Source organism: Gouania willdenowi, chromosome 4 (assembly GCF_900634775.1).
Source record: "Gouania willdenowi chromosome 4, fGouWil2.1, whole genome shotgun sequence".
Lineage (NCBI taxonomy): Eukaryota > Metazoa > Chordata > Actinopteri > Blenniiformes > Gobiesocidae > Gouania > Gouania willdenowi.
This window is the reverse complement of record NC_041047.1, coordinates 15,593,321-15,617,715: the sequence shown is the minus strand read 5'-3', so window position 1 is coordinate 15,617,715 and position 24,395 is coordinate 15,593,321. Positions and strand designations below refer to the sequence as shown.

The 24,395-nt window shown below is 37.0% G+C and overlaps 1 protein-coding gene across 5 annotated transcripts in view; it reads right to left on the bottom strand.

Annotated features, from left to right (window-relative positions):
• The window catches only part of LOC114461710 (arf-GAP with coiled-coil, ANK repeat and PH domain-containing protein 2-like), a 46,315-nt gene extending 23,047 nt beyond the window's left edge, over window positions 1-23,268 (bottom strand). For all 5 annotated transcript variants that reach the window (XM_028444004.1, XM_028444008.1, XM_028444006.1 and 2 more), the window contains exons 1-8: window positions 22,816-23,268; window positions 12,010-12,067; window positions 10,290-10,409; window positions 9,549-9,602; window positions 7,503-7,561; window positions 6,439-6,622; window positions 3,600-3,644; window positions 3,420-3,515 (exon numbers count right to left, since the gene is read on the bottom strand). In XM_028444004.1, the coding sequence (XP_028299805.1) occupies window positions 3,420-3,515; window positions 3,600-3,644; window positions 6,439-6,622; window positions 7,503-7,561; window positions 9,549-9,602; window positions 10,290-10,409; window positions 12,010-12,067; window positions 22,816-22,868 (669 nt within the window). In that variant the 5' untranslated portion in view covers window positions 22,869-23,268. The remainder of the gene's footprint in view (window positions 1-3,419; window positions 3,516-3,599; window positions 3,645-6,438; window positions 6,623-7,502; window positions 7,562-9,548; window positions 9,603-10,289; window positions 10,410-12,009; window positions 12,068-22,815) is intronic.
• Between the last annotated feature and the right edge of the window lie 1,127 nt (window positions 23,269-24,395).

The following is a 24,395-nucleotide window of genomic DNA, read 5'->3' as shown; positions in this document are numbered from 1 at the left end:
GTTTTTAATCCACATTTTTATAGTTTAGTCAGTCTTTTAAATTTTCTTCACTTTCTAAACACTTAGCAAGTGCTTAATAAATGTTGAACTTTACCAAAAATGTTTGTCTGATGCTATATAAACAAATGTGTTTTGAAATAATTAAATTACATGCAAGTTGATGCAGAATGTATAGATTTCTTCTGAGAAACCGTAATAATGTGCTTTTTTAGTGCCTAAAGCCTGATTTTATTATCCTTAATGGAGCAGTATATAATGTCTTTCTGCTCGTCATAACATCGTTTTGCCTCAGACATACATGGCAAAATATCTCACCATACCCAGACTACATAGTCGGATCAAAGCATGCAACCATTCTTGATCCTTCTCTCAGAGGTACGAGACCCATCCCCACACCTGTTGGCAGCTCCTCCACACCTCCCTACACAGCCTCTCCATCTTCTTTAGCTTCATGATGAAGATGTGGAAAAAGAAAGTGGCAGATGGCACGGTCCTCCTATTGCTGCTTTCCACGGTTAGGCCTCTGATCTCGCTCTTCTTTTGGTTCCCTGCTCCAAATTCAGTGTGACAGCCTTAAAATCCTTTGGTCTCTATAATAGTGTATTTTTACAGGTCTGTGTATTTCTCACAGTGTCTATAAAGCTGCGGTGCCACAGGCTAACACCGTATCCTTTAGAGCCTTGGTTACTAATTGCTCTGATGACAGCTCGCCTCAGATTCCTTAAAATAATTCCATCCTCTGACTTCTTCAACTTTTAAATTTCCTGGTAATGTTAAAACTTGCGCCAGTCTCCCACTCAGAAAAAAGGAAATCTCCATTGCTCCTTAGATCAGGCCCCAAAGGTTGTTTATCCTCTTAAAAAGGTAAAAAAAATATATATAAAAAATGTATCCAAGCTGTATTTTACCCCAACATGAGCACAAGATCATTTTGCTCCTCGTGTTCCAGCAACACGTCTCTTCTTCGTTCCTGGGCGTATCCCCTGAGAAACATCCTCATTCTGCTTCTCAGCCACTGCGTCATCCTGCAAGTCAACCCTCTACATCACATAACTTTAAGCATCTTTGGTAGGTTTTGCCACTGCGTCGTCGACTCAGCTGACTGACGACCCAGTGAGTCTGACTGTGGGAAAACCCTTTTCCAGCCCTCTGCCTTCTCTCCTTCCACATTCCTCCAAACTACAGCTCTACTGTGATAATCATCTTGAGGCCAGAATTAGGCAAAGAGAAAAGGCTGTGTGTTTATCAATCGTGCGTGCACGCGCACGCATGCACAGTTGAAGATTCAGTTGAAGAAAAGATAACAGTCCATACACATCAAACAATGAAAGCAAACACTATGAGGACGTGTGGTATTGCAGAAGTAAAGACAGGACAGTCTGTATTCTACTTTTAATGTTTGTTAACATAAAAAACGAAAAAGACGAAAAGAGAAACTTGCACAAAAAAGCCTGAAAATATATTTTTAACAAATATTTTTTGTTGCGTGAAGCAAACAACTATTATCATCTAAGAGATAACAGTTTTTATTTTCTTATTTCATTTTTTTCAATTAATATATATGTAGATAAGCCCTTTGGGCTTCATTCCCTTATTGCATCTTTAAAGGGGACATATCATGCTAAATCCACTTTTTTTAGCCCTTTAATGCATTTTGTTGTATATTTAGAGTGTTTAGAAGTACAAATTAGTCACTTCAGGTGCTCCGTTGAAATCTTTATATTCTGTTTTGGTCATATTTTTCAATCTGTTTCGATTTTTCTATTCTCTATTACGTTTTTTGAACAATAACGTCACAGTATTTGCAGCGGAACTGCTAAATTAGGACATCGACTCTAGGCCCAACACTTTGAGCAATCCGCCATTTGTATTTCTCGCTTTTATTTTGTAGTCCAAGCTCAAGGATGCCGAAGTTATGAGAGGATAAGTCAAAATGTTCAGTTGCTGGATGTAGTAACCCACACGCTTCATTACAACGTCTCCTAGCATCAGAACCTTTTCGAAGTGCCTGGTTGAGTTTTATTTTTCACAGAAATGTACCCACATCTGTGGGTAAGGTCATTTTTGTGTGCGCGAAGCACTTCAAGGATGACTGTTTCAGCAACCTCCGCCAGTACAAAGAAGGATTTGCTGAAAGACTTTGTCTGATTGAGGGTTCAATTCCTTCTATCTTTGGAGACGACGAACAGAGCACTTCGGTAAGCTGTAAATAACGCTAAAAAGTGTGATAAGACGTCCCTGTCATTGTTTTGTTAGCATTAGCAGTTGCACCGTCTTCATATGTCAGCACTGTGTGCTCGTTTTAGATCCTTGATGATATGGCCTACGTGATTTAATTTAAGTCTAAAGTTTTCATTAGTCATTTCATTTTGCCGTTTTTGTCTTTGAAAAGACTGTATTAAAAAGCATTTTGTGACGTTAGCTCGGCGCTAGCGTTAGCTCGGCGCTAGCGTTAGCTCGGCGCTAGCGTTAGCTCACTTGTTAACAAACTACAAAAATGGCCGAACAGGGTGGAGTTGAACCTAGCGTCACCTCTGCAACCTGGAGAGGGGGCGGGGTATGAAGTGTCTCATTTGCATTTAAAGAGGCCGCACCAAAACGAGTTGCTCTCAGAAGCACATCAGAAAAGGGGTAGAAAAGGGGTCTGTGGAGCTATAATAATGAGGAATTCAGACCCAAGCTTTGCAGTTCTGCTTTTTATAGACCACAACTGTATGATTTATGTCTAAAAAAGAAGGACTTAAATGCATGATATGTCTCCTTTAAGAAAAGAGTGCTTCCAGTAATAATGCTAAATCCTGATTATTTCAGCTTAAACAGAAGTGCAGGTAAATACAAACACAGGCAAATGTTTTTCTAACTTGAGGCAATCCTGAGCAACATGTATGTTTACATCGCCAAAACCAGAAAGTTTATTGTTAACAGCTTTACTGGTATGGGAAATGGGCATATTTCTTTGCAAATCCTGAAATAAACTCATGTCATACTTAGTTGTTGTGGTGGATATATATATATATATATATATATATATATATATATATATATATATATATATATATGTTTTTTTAACCTGAGAAGAAGAAAAAAAAAATACTCAAAGTTTAAAAGCAATTTAAATCCAAAAGGAATATAAATACCCTTTAATTCAAATTCCTGTTGTGTGCATGGACTGATAATTTATTTATTTATTCAGTTTATTTCCGACATGGTTGCATTCACAGAAGTTATGTTATTCCTTTTTTTTTCGTTTTGTTTTGTCCTTGCCGAAAAAGGAGACGAGAGAAGCAGTTTGCTGAATGCTGAAAATCAGTTCAGTTGAGGACTTTAAAATGATAATCTCAAAATGATACACCTTCCCCCACTAAGTGGAGCTTTATTAAGAAGACCAGTGTTCAAATAGTGCCAAATGTGTGCTTTACCTGTCCACCAAGCTGTTTCATTAGAGGCTGCAGTTCACTGAAGAGGTCATAACCTTGGTGGAAGAATGTCAGGTGGGCGTACATAAAGGACAGCATCTACAAAGAGGACAGGATTAATTAAGACAACCAAAAACAAGAGTGAATACATTTTTAATATATATAAATAAAAAATCTATGTACCGATTTCAGGATTTCTGATCTTCTCTTGGACTGGAGCACATTTATCTGTACATTAAACAAACAAAGTGCAAAGAAAGGAAGATGCCAAGGTAAGAAAACAACAGAAAAAAAGGTCAAATAGAAAAGGTGACCAGTTTTCTGAAAAGATCATTTATAGTGTAGGATAAGTTCACTTTAATTGTACAATCATTCATCACAGAGTCAGTAGAGGGAGCCTGTGTCTCTGGTTTTACAGCCATAAGCCTACTGACCTATTATCCTTTATGCCCTGCTGTCTCTGGGACTGTGTGTAACTCAGGCTTAGACTAATTACCTGCGTGTGCTTCATCTCGTGTCAGGTTATAGTAGGTTAATGCTGCAGAGTGAAGACTCAGACTGAAACACAGCAGGAGCTTCATGTTGAACTGCTGCCGTTTGTAACGCTGGATTCACCCACTGGGCGTGGTGGTGTTTTTGTTTACAAGGAAAGCCATGACAGCCTCTGAATTAATCTGAAGTCTCATTCAACACCTCATTCTTTTTGAGTGACCTCAAAACAAGGCCACGAGTATAAATCCCTATTATGGTCAGCAATAGTTCTCCACCTGCAGGCTGTGAGATCATTTTGTTGGGACACCTAAACCACACCCATCCCCTGACTTACACTCAATTAGTAGTTTAGCCTAAAGCAGCACATTTAAATGGCTGTGATTTAAACTGCAATAACAGTCACAAGAAAAACTAAAGAGCAATTAGTTGTAATTGATTGCAAAGTTGTTGCATTTTAAGATTTTTTTATTGCCTCATAAACTAAAGCTGCGCGAAACGGTTTGACGTGAAATGGAAAAGGAGAGGATGAAAAAGTGTAAAAAGAAATGTGTGGTGAAGGGTTAGAGTTTCGAACGTACGAGTTTAAACACCTAGGGTGAAGTTATGAAGATGGAGCATTTTTCATATGCACATTTTTCTGTCTGCACCACCAGCCAATAGGTCAACGCTTGGAGTTTAAAGCGTGACATTTTTGCTACAATAAGGGTAAAACGATGCACTCTGTTTTTAAAATCTCATTAGTGCTACTCTGCCATATGCCATTGTATATTTTCTGCTCCCTCCTCCATCTTGCATGTCACCATAAGATGTACAGTGTAATTAGGAAAAAATGCAACAAAAGCAACCTAAAAGAAGCTTTTTTTTTTTTTTTTTTTTTTTTTCTTTCCTTATTACAGGCCAAGCTGCGGTAGTTGGCTGCATTTACTCCATGTGTAGACAGCACCACACAAAAGTTCAACTTTAAATAAAACCCCTTCAACTCTGCTCAGTTAGCCTCATGGTGATACAAATAATGTATTCAGCAACACATCAACACTTTTACACTGTGAATGTGCTTTTCTCCTTTCTTAATAATAAACAGTTGATTCCTGGTTAATTTTTGGAATGTTACATATCAATGAAGAAGTGCCAGACCAACGAGTATTTTTGAAGAGTGAAAATACATTACTTTACTTTGTATTGAGAAGTATAAATAAAATATTGCAGCATTAATTACACAGTCAAATACCTCAGATTTGTCCGTTTTATTTATTTATTGTTAAAATAAATAGTTTCTGACGAGTTATCCATACACAATTGTGTTGTGTGAGCACCATTAGCGAGTTCATTAAAAGGCTTTTTCCAATTTATAGTGGATATTATATACAATATAAAAAATATGAGTATGGTAATTGGACCACAACCTCTTAAAATATATAAATTGAAGTTTGCTTAAATTTGGGTAAAACAAAATGTAATTTTAGTCAGTTTGCAATTCTTCAATATTCTTTGTTATGCACTGAAATAAATTAAAATTTTCAAATATTTTGATACATCTATTCTTACCTGTTTTTACAGAATCATTTGCCTCAGCTTTTTCAGAGGAACCTGGTTTGCTTTGAGTGCAGTCTCTTCCTACTTAAATAAGTAGGAAAAAGTATTCCTGGTCTTTTTTAAAGCAGGATCTTTAATACTTCCTAATGGGGAATTGGAAGTAAATTGTACAGAATTTTTGCACTACACTTGCTTTTATTTATTTTTGAGTAATTGGTCAAAGAAATGGTGGGTTTGCTATTAATTAATCACGTTAATGTCTGAACTTACTGTATATCATCTGAGCCTTTGAAACAGTTAAATCTTGATCGACTGAGCTTACTTAGATTCTGAGTTCCATTGTTCCATTATCACCTCAAGTTATTTAATCCGGTCAGACCTTATTATTCCTATTATCCTAAGTTCAACCCTAATCATCTTCTTATTTATTAAATTAAAAAAAACTTTGCTTGATTTGAGTTTCAGCTGGTGTTTGAGGTGCGATGAGGTTCCCACAGTTAGACTCAGAGTAAGAAATGTGTTTAAACTGTAGCCATAATATAGCACACTGTAATGTTTAGTGCAAATACATTAAAAAAAGGGCAGCTGGGCCAAGGTGCTCCAGTCCGGATCCAATTGAATCGAGCCCAGCTGTGGTTTATTCCTCTCTGTGCCACATCAGCACGATTAGTCTTACTCAGCAGAATAAATGGTTCTATTTAGACCACAACAAGAATGGTTCCACTTTTCCCTGGTAGAAAGTTGGATGTCAGCAAATCTGCTGTTTTATATTTGAGGAACATGAGACAAGCTTGATGGCTTGGATGGTTTAGACTGAAATGCCAAAACGTACTTGGACTGAATAGGAAACTTAGGTAATGTGCACTACTACTGCACTGAATTTATTTTAAAAACTGAAATTTTGATACTAAATAGTACGATGCTTTATAGGAAATATGTGCAACATTTCAGTCTGACCTTGGCAATGAATGCAGATTATTAGACATTGATTGTGCACCTGTAGGACGTAGTCGAGGACGATGTGTCTGAAGCACTTGCGTGTGGCAGTGAGGATGTTGGTGGCCTCTTCCACCTCGTGCTGCTTGTTGCGAGGAGCCTGAGCGTTCTTAATCAGCGCAGTTTCTTTCTCCTCACTCACTTTGTCAAACTGCTTCTTAGAATCTTTAAACTTACGTAGGTCACTGCAAAGCAAAAAGAAAACACGGGGGTGTCATTCCTCAGGAGAAACCGTCTTAAACTAATGCAGGTTTTTTTTCTGCTTAAGGACTTTCTATGCAGCATAGTTAGTTTGTTCAGTCAAAATGAAGACATCCTAAACCCAGAAACCTTCCTGAAACTGATTAAAAACAGTATAACCATAATAATAACACTTACTTTATAATTTTATAAGTTTCCAATAACTTAGACGAGGGTCATTTCACTTACTTTAATGTGGTTTATTATTCCCACAATAAGTATGGTGCATTGCACGAGGAAGTTGTTATCTACAGATGAAACACATAGCTAAGCAACAGGGACACTCAAAGGTTAAAGGTGGCTTTGAAACTCTTGGAAAGAACGACAAAATTGGGTCAAATGAACAGAACTGGGTCAAGTAAAGGCTCTCAAACTGTGCACGACCATCAATTCCTTTGATAGTTTGGTGCCATGAAGAGCTGAGAAATAATTACGCACCATGTTTTCCTGCTTTTTAAGCGGTACAAGTGTTTCTATTGCCATTTTTTAGCCCTAATATGTTTATATTCTGCAGTTAAAGGGCCAAAGTTAGAGGAGTTTTGACAGGAGGAGATATGATATTAAAGTTGAAATATTATTCTTCAACAAATTTTATCATTAAAAACTGTGTCTACCCTTGACCATTTGCCCACATTTAAATACAATGTTTCTATTTCACTTATATGAATAAAAAGAAGAAGTTGCTTTGTGTGTCTTGCTTTGGTTACATTTCATTGTATTTTCTGATAGATTACACAAACTACTGTTTATTAAACTTGACTATCCAAGGTTTAAACGCTTGATTTTGTGATAAGTTGGTCGCATCTTCAGCTACATTATACTCACTCTTTGACAAATGTTTGAAGCTGGGTCTTGATTGATCTCTGGGCTTGATCAAATAATATCTGTAAAGCAAGAAAATGGAAAATTCATTTATCAAAAATCCAGCGCATTGCTTCCTTATCAATGAATGCGCAGCAGATAAATTCACTTCAAGTGTGATCGGCCAGTCAGCAAAGATTTGTGTTACTGTTGGAGCTAAATTTACACAAGTGCTGACTTTGTAAACCCCCTCATAAAGACTTAAACAGCAGAGATGACGGGATTGGCTTTTTTCTGTCAGTGAGTCATGCCCTCATTAACCTGCTTGCTAACCTACTGAGCAATGAGCCACATAAGCACTTTAAACAGGGCTTCTTTGCAGTTTTCAAGTCCTTATAGACAATATGAGTAGAGTGGCAGAAGGATGCAAACAGTTACAAACAGATTGAGCTCTGTGTTTCAGTCGATCATGTGCTGAACGTTCGCTGAGTGACAGACCGCTGACCAACAGTCAGCTGGTGCCACCGCAGTCTCTAATGGTGAGTCATTGGCCTGAACTGGGACTAGTTTAAAAACGCTACTTAAAAGTTCATCGAGCAAGTGACAATATTTGGTCTATTCAGTAATAAACCTTGTGAAAATTTGCCCGTGCAGCAGAATCATGTGACTCATCACACACATACAGCAGAGCTTACAGTGCCAATACAAAGAGCATAGTACAATCATTGCATAAACAACTAAAGGTGTATAATCTACTTCATTTATAATTTGCCTTCTTATCATAGTAGAAAACACATGAGTGTGCAGATTTGGTGAAGTAAAAGACAGTGTGTATTACGCTGTCTATAGTTTTAATCGTTGTTTTAGGTTAAAAAAATAATTTCATAAAGTTTAATTATTTAATTTCTTTTTGTGGTTATGGCATAAAAAAAAAAAACTGTAACCTGTAATTGACCTTGCAATAAGAAGATGTGGACATAGTTCCAGCCTCGATCGTGGAAATTATTTTGACTTAGTAAGCAATTACCTTTTCTATGTTACAGGAGACAAAAAGAATGTGAAACTGTTCAGAAATATTTCTTCCAAGTCACAAAGACTAGATTTGAAGTAAAGATCAACCGTGCTTTAGTTGTCACTACATTAAATGAGCAACTAAATTACAGGTCATGTCGGAAAGTTGATTCAGAGCAGTTTCCACTGAATGCAATAAACTATTCTGACCAGTTTGGACTGGTGTTTTCCATTCCAAACCAGAGTACCAAGAGAAAACCCTCAGACGCATTGGAAAGACCACAAAAACACAATAAGTTTCAAAGTCCAACCCAGGAATCAAACCCAGGACTTTTCTGCTTTGAGGTTCATGTGCTTACAGCGCCACAGTGCTGGTTGATGCTACAACACTAGAAGAGATGTGGGTTGACAGTCAGGAAAAGGATATTTGCTTTGGAGCAGAAACCGTTGGCTGCTCCTTGTCTTGTATCTGTTAGCAACAGTCTCAATAAACAGAGGATAGTAGCGTCGCCATTTTTTAGTGACACTTAATGCATAGAGTGGTCTCACAAATAACTGACCATAACCATGGTAATGCATTTATTTCGACACTCCAAAAACATGGGAAGCTGAGATTTCATAGAAAAAGAAACTCCTCTCTACCACGGCTTTGAATGAACTCCCAAAGGAATCTTCAGACTTTGGTCAAGAAAACTAAATTGTTTTTGTAGCAGACAAATGTTTTCATTTTTTCCAAAAACCACATTTTTATGAAAGTGTTTTCTTTTTTAGGTGTTTTTGAACCTCAACTGTTTTCAAATTGAACCACAGAGAAGTATAGTACATTAATAAAATAATTTATATGGTATTTTTTTTATTGTCTCTTCTTATCCCTCCTCTCAGACCTCTTTATCTAATCTGGTTGCTTGCTGCTGTCCTTCCTGGCCATAAATATGAGCTGTGACAGTTATAGAGCCGTTCCAGACCATCATCCAGTTATCTGCGTCATCTCCCAGCTGCACAAGGGGAAAAAAAAACAAAAGACTGTACATCCGCTTTCACAAGGCACATACAGCTTACCGTGTGATAGTTGATCATCTCCTGCAGACTCTCAGCAAACTTTGTGAGGCTTGACTGTAAAAAATAAAGAAGACCAGGAATGAGGTAAATCACAAAATGTACCCATTAAGGGTTATTATTGACAATCAATGCAATGAAATTATTAATGCACAAACAAGACTTGAAGCTGTATTACTCTAAGAATGTAAAAATGCAGTTTGTTCTTACAAGCTACAGCACAGATACATTAGTAGTGGATTCTCTGACTTCCATGACAAGGTAGACTGCACAAAGTTTACTAGTTCTTCCAGTAATGCTTTGAAAAGTAAGCAAATGGTTTTGACACGGAGGAAAGATAAAGGTCAATAATGCCTTTAAGACTCAAGTTAAAACAAGAATGCTTTAATTCCACATGTACAGTTTTTTGTTATACTTGTTTGCCATGTTCTTGCATAGGAATGTCCGATATGACCGATATTGATCCGATATCAGCACGAATCATACATACATTTATTACTTATTTTGTAGTGTGGAATGTTAGAATTACTTTGTTGGAGTGTGAACAACAGTCACATATGGATAGAATTGCTGGAGCGGAAAACTTTATCGGGGCGCTTATATCAGTGGTTTTAGATGCAGTCCAATAAAATCCGATATTCGTTTTCTGGCTGATATCGGACCGATATCCAATATCAATATCGGATCGAGACACCTCTACTCCTACACATTTAATAAAAAAGGAAAAGTCACTGTTTAGTTTACCTCTATGACTTCATCTTTGGTTGACTGCTGAGCAAGCTCACGAATCCCACTTACAAACTGCTTATTGGCTGCATTGTAGGCTTTTCCAGCATCAATCATACCGATGCACAACTTCACCAGCTGGAGAAGGAAGTAGAAATGTTAAAGGTGTGAAGAAAACACAATAATTGCACTTTAACTGAGAAGAATGTTGACTGAACAAATAATTTAATCATAGCTTGTTGTTCTTTCCAGACATCCAGTGATTAAAACTGTGCAGGTTGGCTGCTAAAAATAGTTCAGCTCTCAGACGTGGGTGTAGAGCGAAGGAATGAGACTTTGTCGGTTTTTAAAACACACACGCACTCAAGCATGTGCAATACGCACACACACACACACCTGATTCAAAACAAAGTGTCAAGAGCAAAGTTCTTTAAACTCATGACATTTTCTAGACATTGATAGCCACTCTTACACATTATTGCCACAACGATGCTAAAAAACACCAAGTTGTAAACAGATTTTATCAAAATTACTTAAGATTAATTTATTTAAGATTCAATGTATGAATACATTTTAAAAAGCTAACAAACTTTTCCAATATAGAGCAGACCTAAATTTCTTTGAGCAACCACCCATCACATTATATGTGGCTTTTTCTATATAAAGAACAACATGGTGATTATATTAAATCACCTCTGAGCAAGCCAGTTTTTATCCAGCCAATGACTCAAACGACAATAAAAGTTCAGTCCATGAGTGCAGATGTGTGCGAGTGTACACTGTACACACATGGATGCAGTTCAGATAGAAAGATCACAAAAAGTCTATCTCTGGACTTGACTCCACCCAGGTCACAGCACAATATTTTCACAATAAAGTATACACACACACAGACACAGACACACAGAGAGAGAGAGAGAGAGAGAGAGAGAAAGCCAATATCTCGCCCACTCTCACAGATCCTTCGTTTCCACAGTGAGAGGGGAAGTGAGGACGGGCTGAGTCACAGAGGTGGAGAGAGAGACAGTTAGACTCCAAGAACAATGAAGTACGTTTCTGTGAGCAGGTCCTGTCCTTTAGCAGTAAACAAACGTTTTTTTTTTGGCTTTGTACAGATGCATTCAAAGGAGGGACAGTTTAACTAAAATAATCACTTTGAATTAGGGACAACAATAGTAAAAGCTGGATTCATTCAAAGTAGCACAGTAACTACTCTCAGTTACTAGTTGGGACTGGAGTGATTCTGCTAATATTCATCAGATCCTTATTTATGAGGAAACACTATAACATATAACATAGACTAGTAGCAATCCACAGCCCAGTGGTTGGGAACCACTAATTTAATGATCTAAGATGGAATGGAGCTTGTTTATTTTCAGCAAAAAAAAAAGGAAATAAGCAAAGGCACAATCAGGTTAGGCAGTTCACCATACTTTCCCTCATGTCAGCAATGAACTGGCACTTAATCACCGTGTCATCTGAAACACTGAGTCATCATTTGGTAAATCATACTACTCTGTTGCACAATAAGAGCTATAAGTGCAGTCAAGTGTGTGCACTTTTGCGGCGCTAAGGTATTTTGTGTAGTAAAATTCTTGAGTAAACTCTTTCTGATTAAACAGCCAGCCTGAGGATACACTGCTGACAAAGCTGCTGCTTTTCCACTTTACAGGATGGCCTTTGTCATTCTCTACAGCGGAACAACAATTAGGCAATGTTTTTCATGGGTGGTACTCACTTTGTCCAGCTTGGATTCCAACTCGCACACATCCCCCTCCACTTCCTCTATAGTGGCCCTGTCAGGACAGAAAAACCAGATTAAAACCATTGAAAAAAGAACAGGAGACAGCGATAAGAGCTCCTAATCCACACACAGATGCATCCTCACATTTGCATTCATTATGAATTGTATAAAAAGGATTTAATTGTATTATTCTGCTGTCAAATAATTGTTAACAATTGATCAATGTTTGTTTGATTTGCATCCTCATTTCTTTAGTGGTAACACCAATGATATCCTGATTAACATCCAATAAGGCTACCCAACCAAAGAGCTGCCATTTTGGTTCATTTTGTAGTGCTGAAAGCAGCTCTGGCTCTCAGCCCTATAAAATGTGACAAGACACAGCTTGGCTGCCCACAGGATCCACAGCCTACGTGCTTTGGGAGACTATGACAGCGAAGAATTATCTCCAAGCCAGAGCTGGAGGCTTGGTTGCACCGATTGTCATCTATGCGGTTAAAAAAAACTACCACCTTTACATTAATGCAAAAACCTGAAAACCCCATAAAACGCAATTCATCCAATTCTAATAGTTTTCAACCTAAGTTGACCAAGCTATAGTTTGGAGTCACCACAATACGACTGCAAATAATCTAACACTGAAGGGTTAGCACACAAAAATACAGAAACAAATATCAGTTGAAAGTTAAATGCTCTACCTGTGTGATCAGCAATTATCTTCATTATAATGTTAATCTGTTTATAATGACTCAGCAATAATATGCTAAAAGAAGGAAAATTTGAATTATTCTGCAACAGAAACATCCAAATGGCAATTGTCCAGACTGTTTGCAAGTCAGAGCCACAAAACACTACTTTTTGTCCAATAAATAAAATCTGGGTTATTTAGTTATCAGTGTAGTCTATGGTCCTCACAGACAGATTTCCTGCTTGTTCCCCTGGTTGCATGTTCCCTGGGATTAGGCATTTTTAGAAAGTTAGTGGTATTTGAGAATAATGATGAATTGTTCTTTGTTTGCCCTACATTTCAATATAGATTTTACAGGATTTTATGTAGTTTTTCTGGTCCTTTAACAACCATGGCATAGTGCAAAAGATTCTTTATCTTTTTAGCAACATCTGTCAACATCTGTCCATAACTTAGAGAGAAAACAAATCCTGTCTGAGGAATTTTGGCATAAAATCCTAAAATAATGAAATTACAAATGCAAATAAAGATTTCAGAAACATAATATGTACACTGCTTATGTCACCAATAATAGGGTATAATAATCAGTCATTAGTCCAATGACAGAATGAGTGTAGAAACCCTAATGAATAAATAAAGCCCCATCAAATCAGCCATGTTGAGCACTAATTGCATCAATAAATGGATCATTAACTTATCAATTACTTTTACTGTAACAATAAGAAACCAGGCAAACATTACTGATCTTGATTGAAATTGACAATCAATGGCAGGAAATGGCATCATTTTGTTTATTCTCAGAACATCTGGTCTTTATTATTCTACAAATCTCACTCATCAGAAAAACTACAGTGTTGGCAGCTGCAGCTTGTTTCATGAGATTTAGAGAGCAACCCAAACAAAGCGGGATGAACTAAGAACTTGAGTCGATGAGGAGGGCAGAAACGGGGTCAAAAGCAATAAAGAGACTGCTTCTCTCACACACGGACGCTGACCTCGGTCAAAAGCTTAAGAATAAATTGTGAGACCTGATTGCTTTTTGTCCAACAGCTACAGGAAATGGTGAGCGTTATAAAAATATTTAGATTCATTGTAAAAACTGGCATTCTACTGGCAAAATGACTAACACATACCCCTTCTAAAGTCTGGTGTAGTTCATGCCTTGAGAAAGGAAACCTACACAATATTGTGCACATGGTAATAATTCCTGATTAGTGTGTTCATTTATCAAAAATAGTAAATCTCTTCCCTCCACAAGGCCAACAGGAGTGGGTAAACTTCAAGTAAAAAAACAGTTAATCAAAAGTAATTTGGTCCAGAAAAGGTGGATATATATTTTAGTTTAGCATTTCGTTTTTTGGGAATAACTTGCATTTATAGCTTCAAAGAAGTTCCTATTTCATTTATCAGATTGTGCTTATTTGCAGCCATGAGAACATTTCTTTCAGATCTTGAAACCTGAGCCTACAGGGAGAACTTGTGAAAGTGCTGACAGAGAATAGGAATAGGAGGAGCCCTGGCAAATTGAACACCGGGCTGTTGCCTCACAGCTCTGACCTTGGAGCACATCCAGCCTCGGCCTGGATAATGAACTGAGGAAAACGAGAGAGAACAAAGGATGCAGACTTTTCTATCAACTACTAAAAACCCAGCTTTACTTGAAAACTACTTGCAGAGCATGGGAAAAAAAAAGTATACGTGACAACATCGTATTTACTACATAATCCAAGTGATACTGAAAGAGACTGCTGAAAAATTGCATGCCTTTGGCAAGGTGTACAGTCTGAAATTGGTTTAAAAATGCAGCCCCATGGATCAGTGTTGGGGAGGGGACCTTTTTAATAAACACCTCAGATGATAAATACTTAACAGTCAAATATTTGTTTACATTCCGAAAGGAGTGACGTAAAATACTGTACTTATAGAGCCTGAATTACATGGAGTCAGGATGTCCTGAGCAAAAAGCAGGTAGGTATAAATACACAAGGTTCATGTAAGAAACCAAAGCAAAATAAACTGTTTTAAGGTCCAAATAATTGACTTGTATGGTAAAACAGAATCAGAAATGTCTTTAATTTTAAAAGAATGAGAGTTGAGAATTCAGCCTTGCGCTGGATGCACACTACCGTACATTGCTTATTTCACTCATTTACGTAGTCAGTGTGTATTTGCCAATGCCATCAACAAGCAATAAAATAAAATACACTTTTGTCACAAAGTCACTCAAAATAGACAAGAGGACTACAAAAATAGCCAGAAATCTATCAAACAACAAAAATACAACAAATAAAAACCATTAAGAAAAATCTTTTGTTGGACAGGCAATTTTCTTTACATTTACATTTCCCCATGTTGTTAAAAGTTGCTAAAAGCATGGTGCACATCTGTCTCGCTGCAACCACGTCACTGTTTTGTAGTTGGTTCCGCTGTTGTGATTGTGCGATGTTACCGTAAACTATACATTACCATTTATTTTGAAATGTGAGACTAATTACAATCAATTTTTAAACATTGATTTAAGACATTTCAATAAGAATTAAGGCCTTATTTTTAGTCTTATCTTATCTTATCTTAGTGGTTAGCACGTCCGTCCCACAGCAAGAAGGTCCTGGGTTCAAGCCCTGGGGTGGACTTGGGTCCTTTCTGTGTGGAGTTTGCATGTTCTCCCCGTGCTGCGTGGGTTTCCTCTGGGTACTCCGGCTTCCTCCCACAATCCAAAAACATGACTGTAAGGTTGATTGGAGTCTCTAAATTGCCCATAGGAGTGAATTGGCCTGTGATGGACTGGCGCCCTGTCCAGGGTGTACCCCCGCCCAGCACCCTATGAGAGCCGGAGATTGGCACCGGCAGACCCCCGCGACCCTGTTAAATGGGAATAAGCGGGTATGAAAATGGTCCACTTTAAAAAGTGTCCTATGAACAGTGACACTATTTTAGTGCAACATGTCTGTAAATAAGTGTCAACATGTAAAAGAATAAGTATCTCCAATAGTGATTTCTGTACACAAAAAATAGGGTCTTTCTTACCACTGACACCAGTATAGTTCAATATTCCAGTAAACAATATATTGGTTCCTTCAACAAACAGTGACAACATTTCTGTGAAGATATACCTGCACATTTTAGTGAAAAAGCAGAAAAGGTTTTGAAAAAAAAAAAACATTACTTAGCGGGAACATATCGATAATCGATCGTGCGGGAAAATATTGCAATATACCACCGTATCGAGATATCGTCACATGTTCAGCTAGTTCCAATCCCAATGTAATCTAGACATTGTTTTTTTCTTTCTTGTGTGGGTATTTGTTCTCTTCTCTGAAATCCTCTGACATGTTATTTGCTGGTTTTATGGAGCAGCTTTTAAATAATATATTCCTATAAAGAATAGAGCCAGGAGAGAAAAACTAAAACTGTTTTTGCAGCCTCATAATGTAAGTGCAATCAGAGTGGTAACTGTATTTGATAATGAATTCCCCTTTTTACAGTCAGTTGATTCATTGCGGTAACAAGAGGGAATAATTTAATGAATAATCTACACTTTGTTACTATGGCAACAGCCATAGAAAATTACTTGAGTGATTTAATAAAATATATGGGGAAGCCTCCACCATATCCTGCATGGGTAAACAATATAAATTAGAGTCATATTTTGAAAAGATGTTCTGCCATTAGTTCAACGCTACTTTTTAGCTCCTGTAATAGTTGAGTAAGGTCCCTGATATTTAGACTTTAATTAAAAATGATCCTTCTGTAGGAATAATGTAAACTTTCTGGATGGTTAGAAGCAGTTTTGTCACGTGTATTATCATTTATTTTGTTAACTAATATGACAAACAAAAGGCATCTGTAGTTTTACATTAAACGAATAGCTTGAGCATGCTTAATTTCCCATTACTTGAGTAACAGTTGCTTCCAACAAACAATACAACACTGTTTTACGTGGATGGAAATGTGAAGAATACAGGGCTGTGACGTAGATCCTGTAATTGTTTGAGTAATAGCATAAAGTGGAGCGGGGGTCTCCTGCTGTGGTAAAACCATCGCTGAGTTTCAACAACATCAACATAATGAAGTCATTACCTAAAGAGAAATGCGGGTACGCTTCTAGAAATTCATTGAAAACGTATTGTGATGAGTGAACACTTGTTTATGTTCACAACACGTCCTTATTCCTCATGCCATGCACAAAACAGGAAGGAAATATTCAAAGTGGTGATACGGGTTACCGATATACATAGAGATAATAGAGAAGCATGTAACAGGAAGTAATTCATATAAGGAAGTTTAATAAAATACAAAATAATTATCTAAACTTTGTGCTGCATCAATCACTCAATCAAACAAGCAATTGTGTTGAGCAGCACTGAAAAAATTATTTAAAACTTTATTTTATTTTTTTAATCACTGAACAGAGGACACAGGGTTTGATTCAGGTTTGAAGATCAACATATTGGTAGACGTAACCATATAGTATGGGCAAAAACGTAAATGTGGCATTATTTCAACATGCTATTGATGCCACATACTTTATTATATGGACCAATCTCGTGTCTCTATTATTGTTGTTGCAGTATTAATGTTTGTTCACTGTGTAATGTTTGCGTATTTGTTTCTGTGAAACCTAAAACTGAAATAAATAGAACATACAAAAAATAACAATTGTAGGATTTTTAGGAAATTAGAGTCCAGTCAAAAAATAAGACAAATTAACAATATAATATTAAACAAACTCAGATCATCAGTTGATGCCTAAAAACCTACAAACTAACGTACGCATTGAACTTCACTTGTTTACATTTGCTTCAGTTATTGAAATGTAAAGTATAATGAATGTCCTGTTCTTTACTGATGATTTTAATTGATTTGAATTGATTTTACTGATGATTTTAAATGTTCATATTGATTTTAAACAATTGAATGTTTTATCATGTAAAGCACATTGAGTTGCCTTGTGTATGAAATACAAATAAATTTGCCTTGCCTTGCCTTGCCTAAATACAGTACCAAATGTGCTGCCGTACAGCATTACTGTGCATAATTCATCAGCTTTTAATTGTCTTGATTAATAACCTTTAGAGGGAAATTAACCACAACTTCATTAAATTAAAGCACTACATGCTTGTCATGCTAACAAGCCTGGCAGATTGATTTCCATTTCTTAATCATGATCTGCACAGGAAAAGTCTGTCCGTAGTTTATCTCCCAGCAGCTGGCAGTAATGACTCAGGACAAACTGCAATATGAGACATCCCAGCAGTGATGTCACACAATGGCACTATGCCAAACTCAGTCACAGGAAAACCAACAGGGAGCAAAATATCAGGATATAACATTGACAAGACAAATGCCATTTTAAATTGCTTCTTTCTAGAATAGTATAGAAAAGTCAGTGAGGTGGAGGCAATGTTGGCATTTGTTTCCTGCCTGGCTCTCAAACTTGTGAGAAGAGTTTTTCCATGTGAGCAGATATGCATGGGTCTAAACCAGTCTACAGGTGTCAATAGGCTCCAGCACAAGTATATTTATGTATCAAAAGCCTCTGCAGAAATCCCAGTTCCACCATTTTAGTATGAATCATAACATAACCTAACCACTAAAGAAGACATGGGCTCGTCTGTGAACAGTCGCATTTACAGATCTTGGAGTTGCTGTTAGCTTGCCAATAAACGGAAAGAGATCTGTCACTTTTATAATAAGTAATGACTAGGCCACTGGTAGTGAGGCCCAAGGCCAAGGCAGGCTGACTTGATAATACTGTATCATGTTTTTCTGCAGTCAGTGCCTTCTCCTCGCCCTTCTCTATTTCAGGTGTCGTGAAGCTGATGATGGCAGTTCCTGATCTGTGGTTCACAGCTCAACTAGTCTGGGACACTCTGATATTCTATCTCTCTATCCTGTTCTGTTTGTCCTTCTGTCCACTAATCCCAACCAGTCGAGGCAGATGGCTGTCACCTCTGAACCTGGTTCTGCTGGAGATTTCTTCCTGTTAAAAGGGAGTTGTTTTTTCCCACTGTCGCTAAATGCTTGTTCATGTGGATCTTGTTGGGTTTTCTCTTTCTTACTATAAATTTTATATTTTGATAAGCGCATTGAGATGACTTTGTTGTAAATAGCACTATACAAATAAAGTTGAATTGAATTAAATATAAGTGGTTAGCTATTCAAGTCCAGGCAACGAACCAGGAGGAAGGTGTGTGCTTTCAGACCACAGCAGGTCAACTGTTGATATTTTAAGTTTAATTTAATGTCATGGTTTGTATGGAGCTACTGGGGCCATAGCAGTGGAGAAAAAGTTACATATATCTGCTTGATGTGTGGGTGTTGGCACAGTGTTAATAATTATTTGTTTGTTCCCACTGGATATTAATAAAAAATGTATAAAAACCAATCATTCAAACTTTATTTATATAGCACCTTTCTTACAAATTCCATTGTAGATCAAAGTGCTTCACAGAAATGTGCAAATGTGATTGACAAAAGTTAAAAATTATTAAAAAATAAAAGATAAAAAAAAAAAATGGTTTAAAGACTAGCACACAAAAGTACATAAATAAAATAATTAAAAAGATGACAAAATAAAGAGTCAAAAGATTTTAAAAATTGATTGTGACAGGCGCTGGTGTCAACATTATAACATTTAGGGATGTCCCGATACTTTTTCATTTCCAATATGATACTGATATTGCAGCCTTGCATATCGGCCGATACCAATATTGATCCAATGCAATATCAGCATGAATAATACATACTTTTATTACTTTTTCTTTTTTTTTTTTTAAATAATTACTTATTTTCAAACAGAGAACAATAGTCAGCAACCGTCAACATAATATCTACAGTATTCTACAATTGAATAATTTTTTTAAAAACTTTAAAACTGGAAATTTTAATTTGATATTTGTTTTCAGACTGATATTGGACCGATATCCGATATCGGATCGGGACACCCCTAAAAACATTGCAATGTTAATATAAAATGACGCACCATGATTCCAGTATTATTTTAGGAAATAATGGAAAAATGGAAAGTTCTCTACAGAAAAACTTTTATTTTTCACATTGAGAGAAAAATATGGCTTGACAAGAATTTTAAGGAGGAGCCAGAAAATCTCTTGAGGCAAGTTCAACAAATCCTCAATTGGAAAACTAGGCTAGAAGAGTTTACTGCCAAAATAGCATACCGCTGTGTTTCTCCTGCAGGGAGCTAAAAAGCTTGGTTTGTGACCAAACACAGCTCACAGGCTGAAAAAGATGAGAGTTAAAAAAAAAAGTGATGCAGGGTGTGCCAAATTACTACTTATATACAACCCTCACTACATTTCAAGGATCCATATTCTCGGTGCACAAAGTTAAAAGCAAACACAAAAATGGAAACAGATGTTCAGCGAGAGCTGCTGGAGTCTTTTACATGTTTTCATTTGTCCTCTTCTCCAACTCAGCCAAGTTTCCATTGCCAACCATAACAAAAAGGTTGTAGATTTGCGTGTTTAACGACAACAGTTCCCTAAATATACCATTAGCAATGAAGGCCAATGGGTCATTGGTAGTGTCTATTTACATTAATACATTAGAGTAAATATTTGATGGACAGCTGTACAATAGCGTTTCCAAAAATATTGCGTGATAAAATGGTGATGGATATTTCCATCTCTATCTTCCAACATCGATAGTTCACAAAAAGGGAACATATGTACTGTAATATACGTCGCCATGCAAAGATGGGTGGCAGGTGGCAAACACTGGCAGTACCACACACACAGTAAAGAAAAAACATGTAAACTGAAGTTACAACAAACAGAAGATTCCCACTGTGGGAATGAAAGAAAAAGCATGGAATATAAAACATTTTCTTTTCTTCTACAAACTTCCCATGAACATCTGATTCTCATCTTTCCCTGACTGGGTTTCACATTCACAGCAATGACTGTGAGTGGGCCGAGGGAGCAACAAGGAAGATGGGAAAAGCTTTAATCAAAACATGCACTTGCAGAGAATAGCACCGAGCGAAAACACACGTTCACAGAGAGACAACAAGGACAAAGAGCCCTTTGCAATATGACAATAAAATATATCATGCCACCACTAAATGATGGTCAACTATTGAGTTTCGAATAATCAATTGTGTTTTTATAGAAAGAAAATAACAAAGTGCTTGTCCTTAACATTTCAATGAATGGTTTTAGATTTACAGCTGCTGGTTATAAAATCAGCTCCAATACAATACTCTTTCCAAAGGTTATCATTTACCATACTCTTACCACTACTGGCATGAAGTGACCTTATATGTACCGGTAATTGCATCAGGACACTCAAAGATTAAATTAATTAATAATGGTGATAAAGACAAAAACAACATCATTGCAACAAGTAAATGTCCAATGTTTTTTCCAAAACCTGTAAGGAAACAAGTACCCAGTGTGGATGCAAAAAAAATTGTGGAAAAGTACATTTCTTACAAATCCATGCTATTTTAAAATAATCAGTAAAGCAAAACCACTAATAAGACTGTGTAGGAAAAATCAGAGATGCAGATTCAAACATTCCTTGCAACACAAACCATCAACAAAATGCAAACGGCTCAAGTGGATGCAAGTCAAATGAAAAGGATCAACTTTTTTCTAAAATGCTACAAGATCGTCTTTCTTTTTTTTCCTCCTTTGTTTTGTTTCCAGATTTTTCAATTTCTCAAGCATGTCCTATGGGAAAGTTTAAGTTTGATCATAGAAGCTGGAGGATAAACACACTAAAAACTAACAATAGTGTGGTGGTTAGGAAGCCCTCATCATCAACATGCAACCCTCCAGGATCAGAGTTGTTTTGAAATGTCAACAATGAATAATGATGGTCCATTGGGCAGTAGCACCAAAACACAATTTTGTTTTTTGTTTTTTTTTTGTGGTTGACCATAACCAGCGGCATTTCAGTGTAAAGAAAGTCACTTTATGATATAAAAATGCAAATAATAGCATCTTAATGTGGATTTGATTTTTATTTTCACCATGTTTCTATGAATAATATACAGCGATGGTTCTTAAACTGGGGTCGGTTGACCCCTGACCGTGGGTTGGGGGTGGGTGATTATTTCACAACTGTTATTCATGTTGCATCATTACTAAAGTGTATATGGCGACTAAAAATGCATCAATCATAAAATAAATACTTCATATGCACAGTATATGGATACTAGACATGATGCACTGCTGTATTACTGTGAAGTGTGATGTCTCAACGGCTACAAAATTGTACAAAAACATTATTTTGTTAGTTGATAATACATTAAACACATTCTGTGATATATATACAAGACAATGTAGTCTTTAAGTTCATTCCATCATTACAATCTCAAATATTTTAGATAAAACATTCAAAATATAGATAATTCTTCATGCATTTAGGGGTACAAATGGCACTGAGGATTGTGAGGTGGTCCTTGAAGAAGTGTATCCCCTGTAAAAGGGTCTTTGGGTCCAAAACGTTTGGGAACCACTGGTTTACAGCAAAAGTACAGTAATATGGTATTTCTTCGATTAAGGAAAGGCAGCAACTCACCATCCTTTTAATAGTAGCTCCAAGTCCTGGAGGCACTAATAATTCAACAAATATCACTAAGGAGTAGTTTCTACTTTTGTTTTTTTAATTACAGTAATCTTGTACAGCAGCCTCATTGTGTGTATTCATCAAACGTTAAGGCAACATAAAGTGACTGTCTTGCAATTGTTGGGTCAGTTTTGGAAACAAGAAGATCAGGAGAAGTTTCGAAAAAAATCGATCATCATTTTTACAGTCCAGGGCCAAACTGTGTCGTGGCACTGAAAGCACCTGACTCATTGAATGTCACATGAGGCACTGGTACTAATGTGTGTGTCTATGTGTTAACGTTAAGTAGTAAAAGCTGTTTTTCTGTCCAGGGCAGGGTGTGTGCTGGGCTCTGGTGACCCTGTTCCGGCCTTTCTTAAGAGACTAAAATAGCCCATCAGCAACGGGCAACGACCCTGGGAGCAGCTTACTTTCTGACAGCCCGGGGGTAACTCTATGCTAGCCGCACAGTTTGGGCTTCCTAAGCGGAATAAAATAAAATTAAAATAAATGAATAAAAAACTGTCAAACCATACCTGAATCGGGGGGAGTCCTTCAGACACTCCTCGAAATCCACGGTTATCTTCATGTTTCCCCGCAGACTACTTGATTAAACACTAATCCCGGCTCAATCCGTCCGACCGATTAGCCTTCGTGCTAACGTGAACTCCTGCCCTTCCTCCGTCCAGCTGGCTCGGCTCTGTCCCCGCTCTGGTAGCCGCAGCTAGCCCCGGAGGCCGGTGTAGAAAGGGGGAGAGTGGCGACAACGGGACCATAAAGAGCGGTGAGAAGTGTGATCGCTCCCCTTTTAAATCAAAACAACAAAAGGCGTCGCTAAACTGTGTAAACAGCAGCAGTAGCGGTAGTGGTGGTCCCAGCTAAAAACACACAGCGGTCCGTCCGGTGGGACATAGCAGTTAGCGGGAGAGCAGAGTAGAACCAGACTCTAGAGCCTACCGTCCAGCACTGAAGAGAAACCAAAGTGGCAGAGCAGGAGACCCACTGCGCATGTGCCGTAAAAGATGCCATTGATAAAAAAAATAATAATAATAAATAAAAAAAAAACAGCCACACACTTTGATCCATATACCGTAAAAACAATACTCTACTTCACATCTAGTAAATGAATAAATACAAAAAATAAATATTAAAAAAAACATTAGTTTTCCCATAAACAAATATTTATGTTAAATGCAATGGTTTCTTTTTATTTATTTTTTTTATTAAATGCAAATTAAAGATGCGAATTAAATATTTGTGTCTTTGGCTGCTGCAACATGCTAATTTCCCCACTGTGGGATTAAATAATGTATAATCTAAATCTAAATCTATATCAAAACTCAGACATGATCAAATATGGAATAGTTCAATTTCTATTTAAAGCTAAAATAATAATAAATACAATAACAAAACAAAACAAAAAAAAAACAAGCTACAAATATTCAAAGATTATTTAAACTGAAAGAAGATAATTATGTATGATAATAAAATTTCAAAGTTTTTGATAATCGAACCAACAAGGGAATATTCCACGTCTTTATGCGCATGTTAGTATGAATGGGTATTCTCCTGATGCATATTTATGTGATATTACAGTATGTATGAGAATATTTTGCATATTTGTGTGTACATTTTATTTAATAGGCAGAAAGTATCCTAAACTCCATGCTAAAACCTGATCATTTTCATTTAAGTGTTTGATAACTTTGGTTTCCTCCTGAATTTTGAGTGATAAACATAGAAGTGGGTGTTAAAATGAGTATTACAGTTAGACCAGTTGCTCTCACACCATCAGTTTGTAGACAGCTCCATTTTGGTTTGGTAAACCCACTGTATTTTGCACTAATGCCACTAAACTAACTATGTGGGTTGATCTGATCTCAGACCGGCATTAAAAAACAGTGCAGAGGCACTAGATCACACCTTCAATTTTAGCTGTAAACACAGAGGCGCAAACAAAACCATGAAACGTGCTATGATCCGAGTATTCTTCTTTATCCTATTATAGGGTTGCTAAAAATCTTACACTAGGGAATAAATCATGTGGCATCACACGCCACCTGGTGGTCAATGAACCAGATGCAGGTTCATAAGAATTAGAATAGTTTTCATTGCC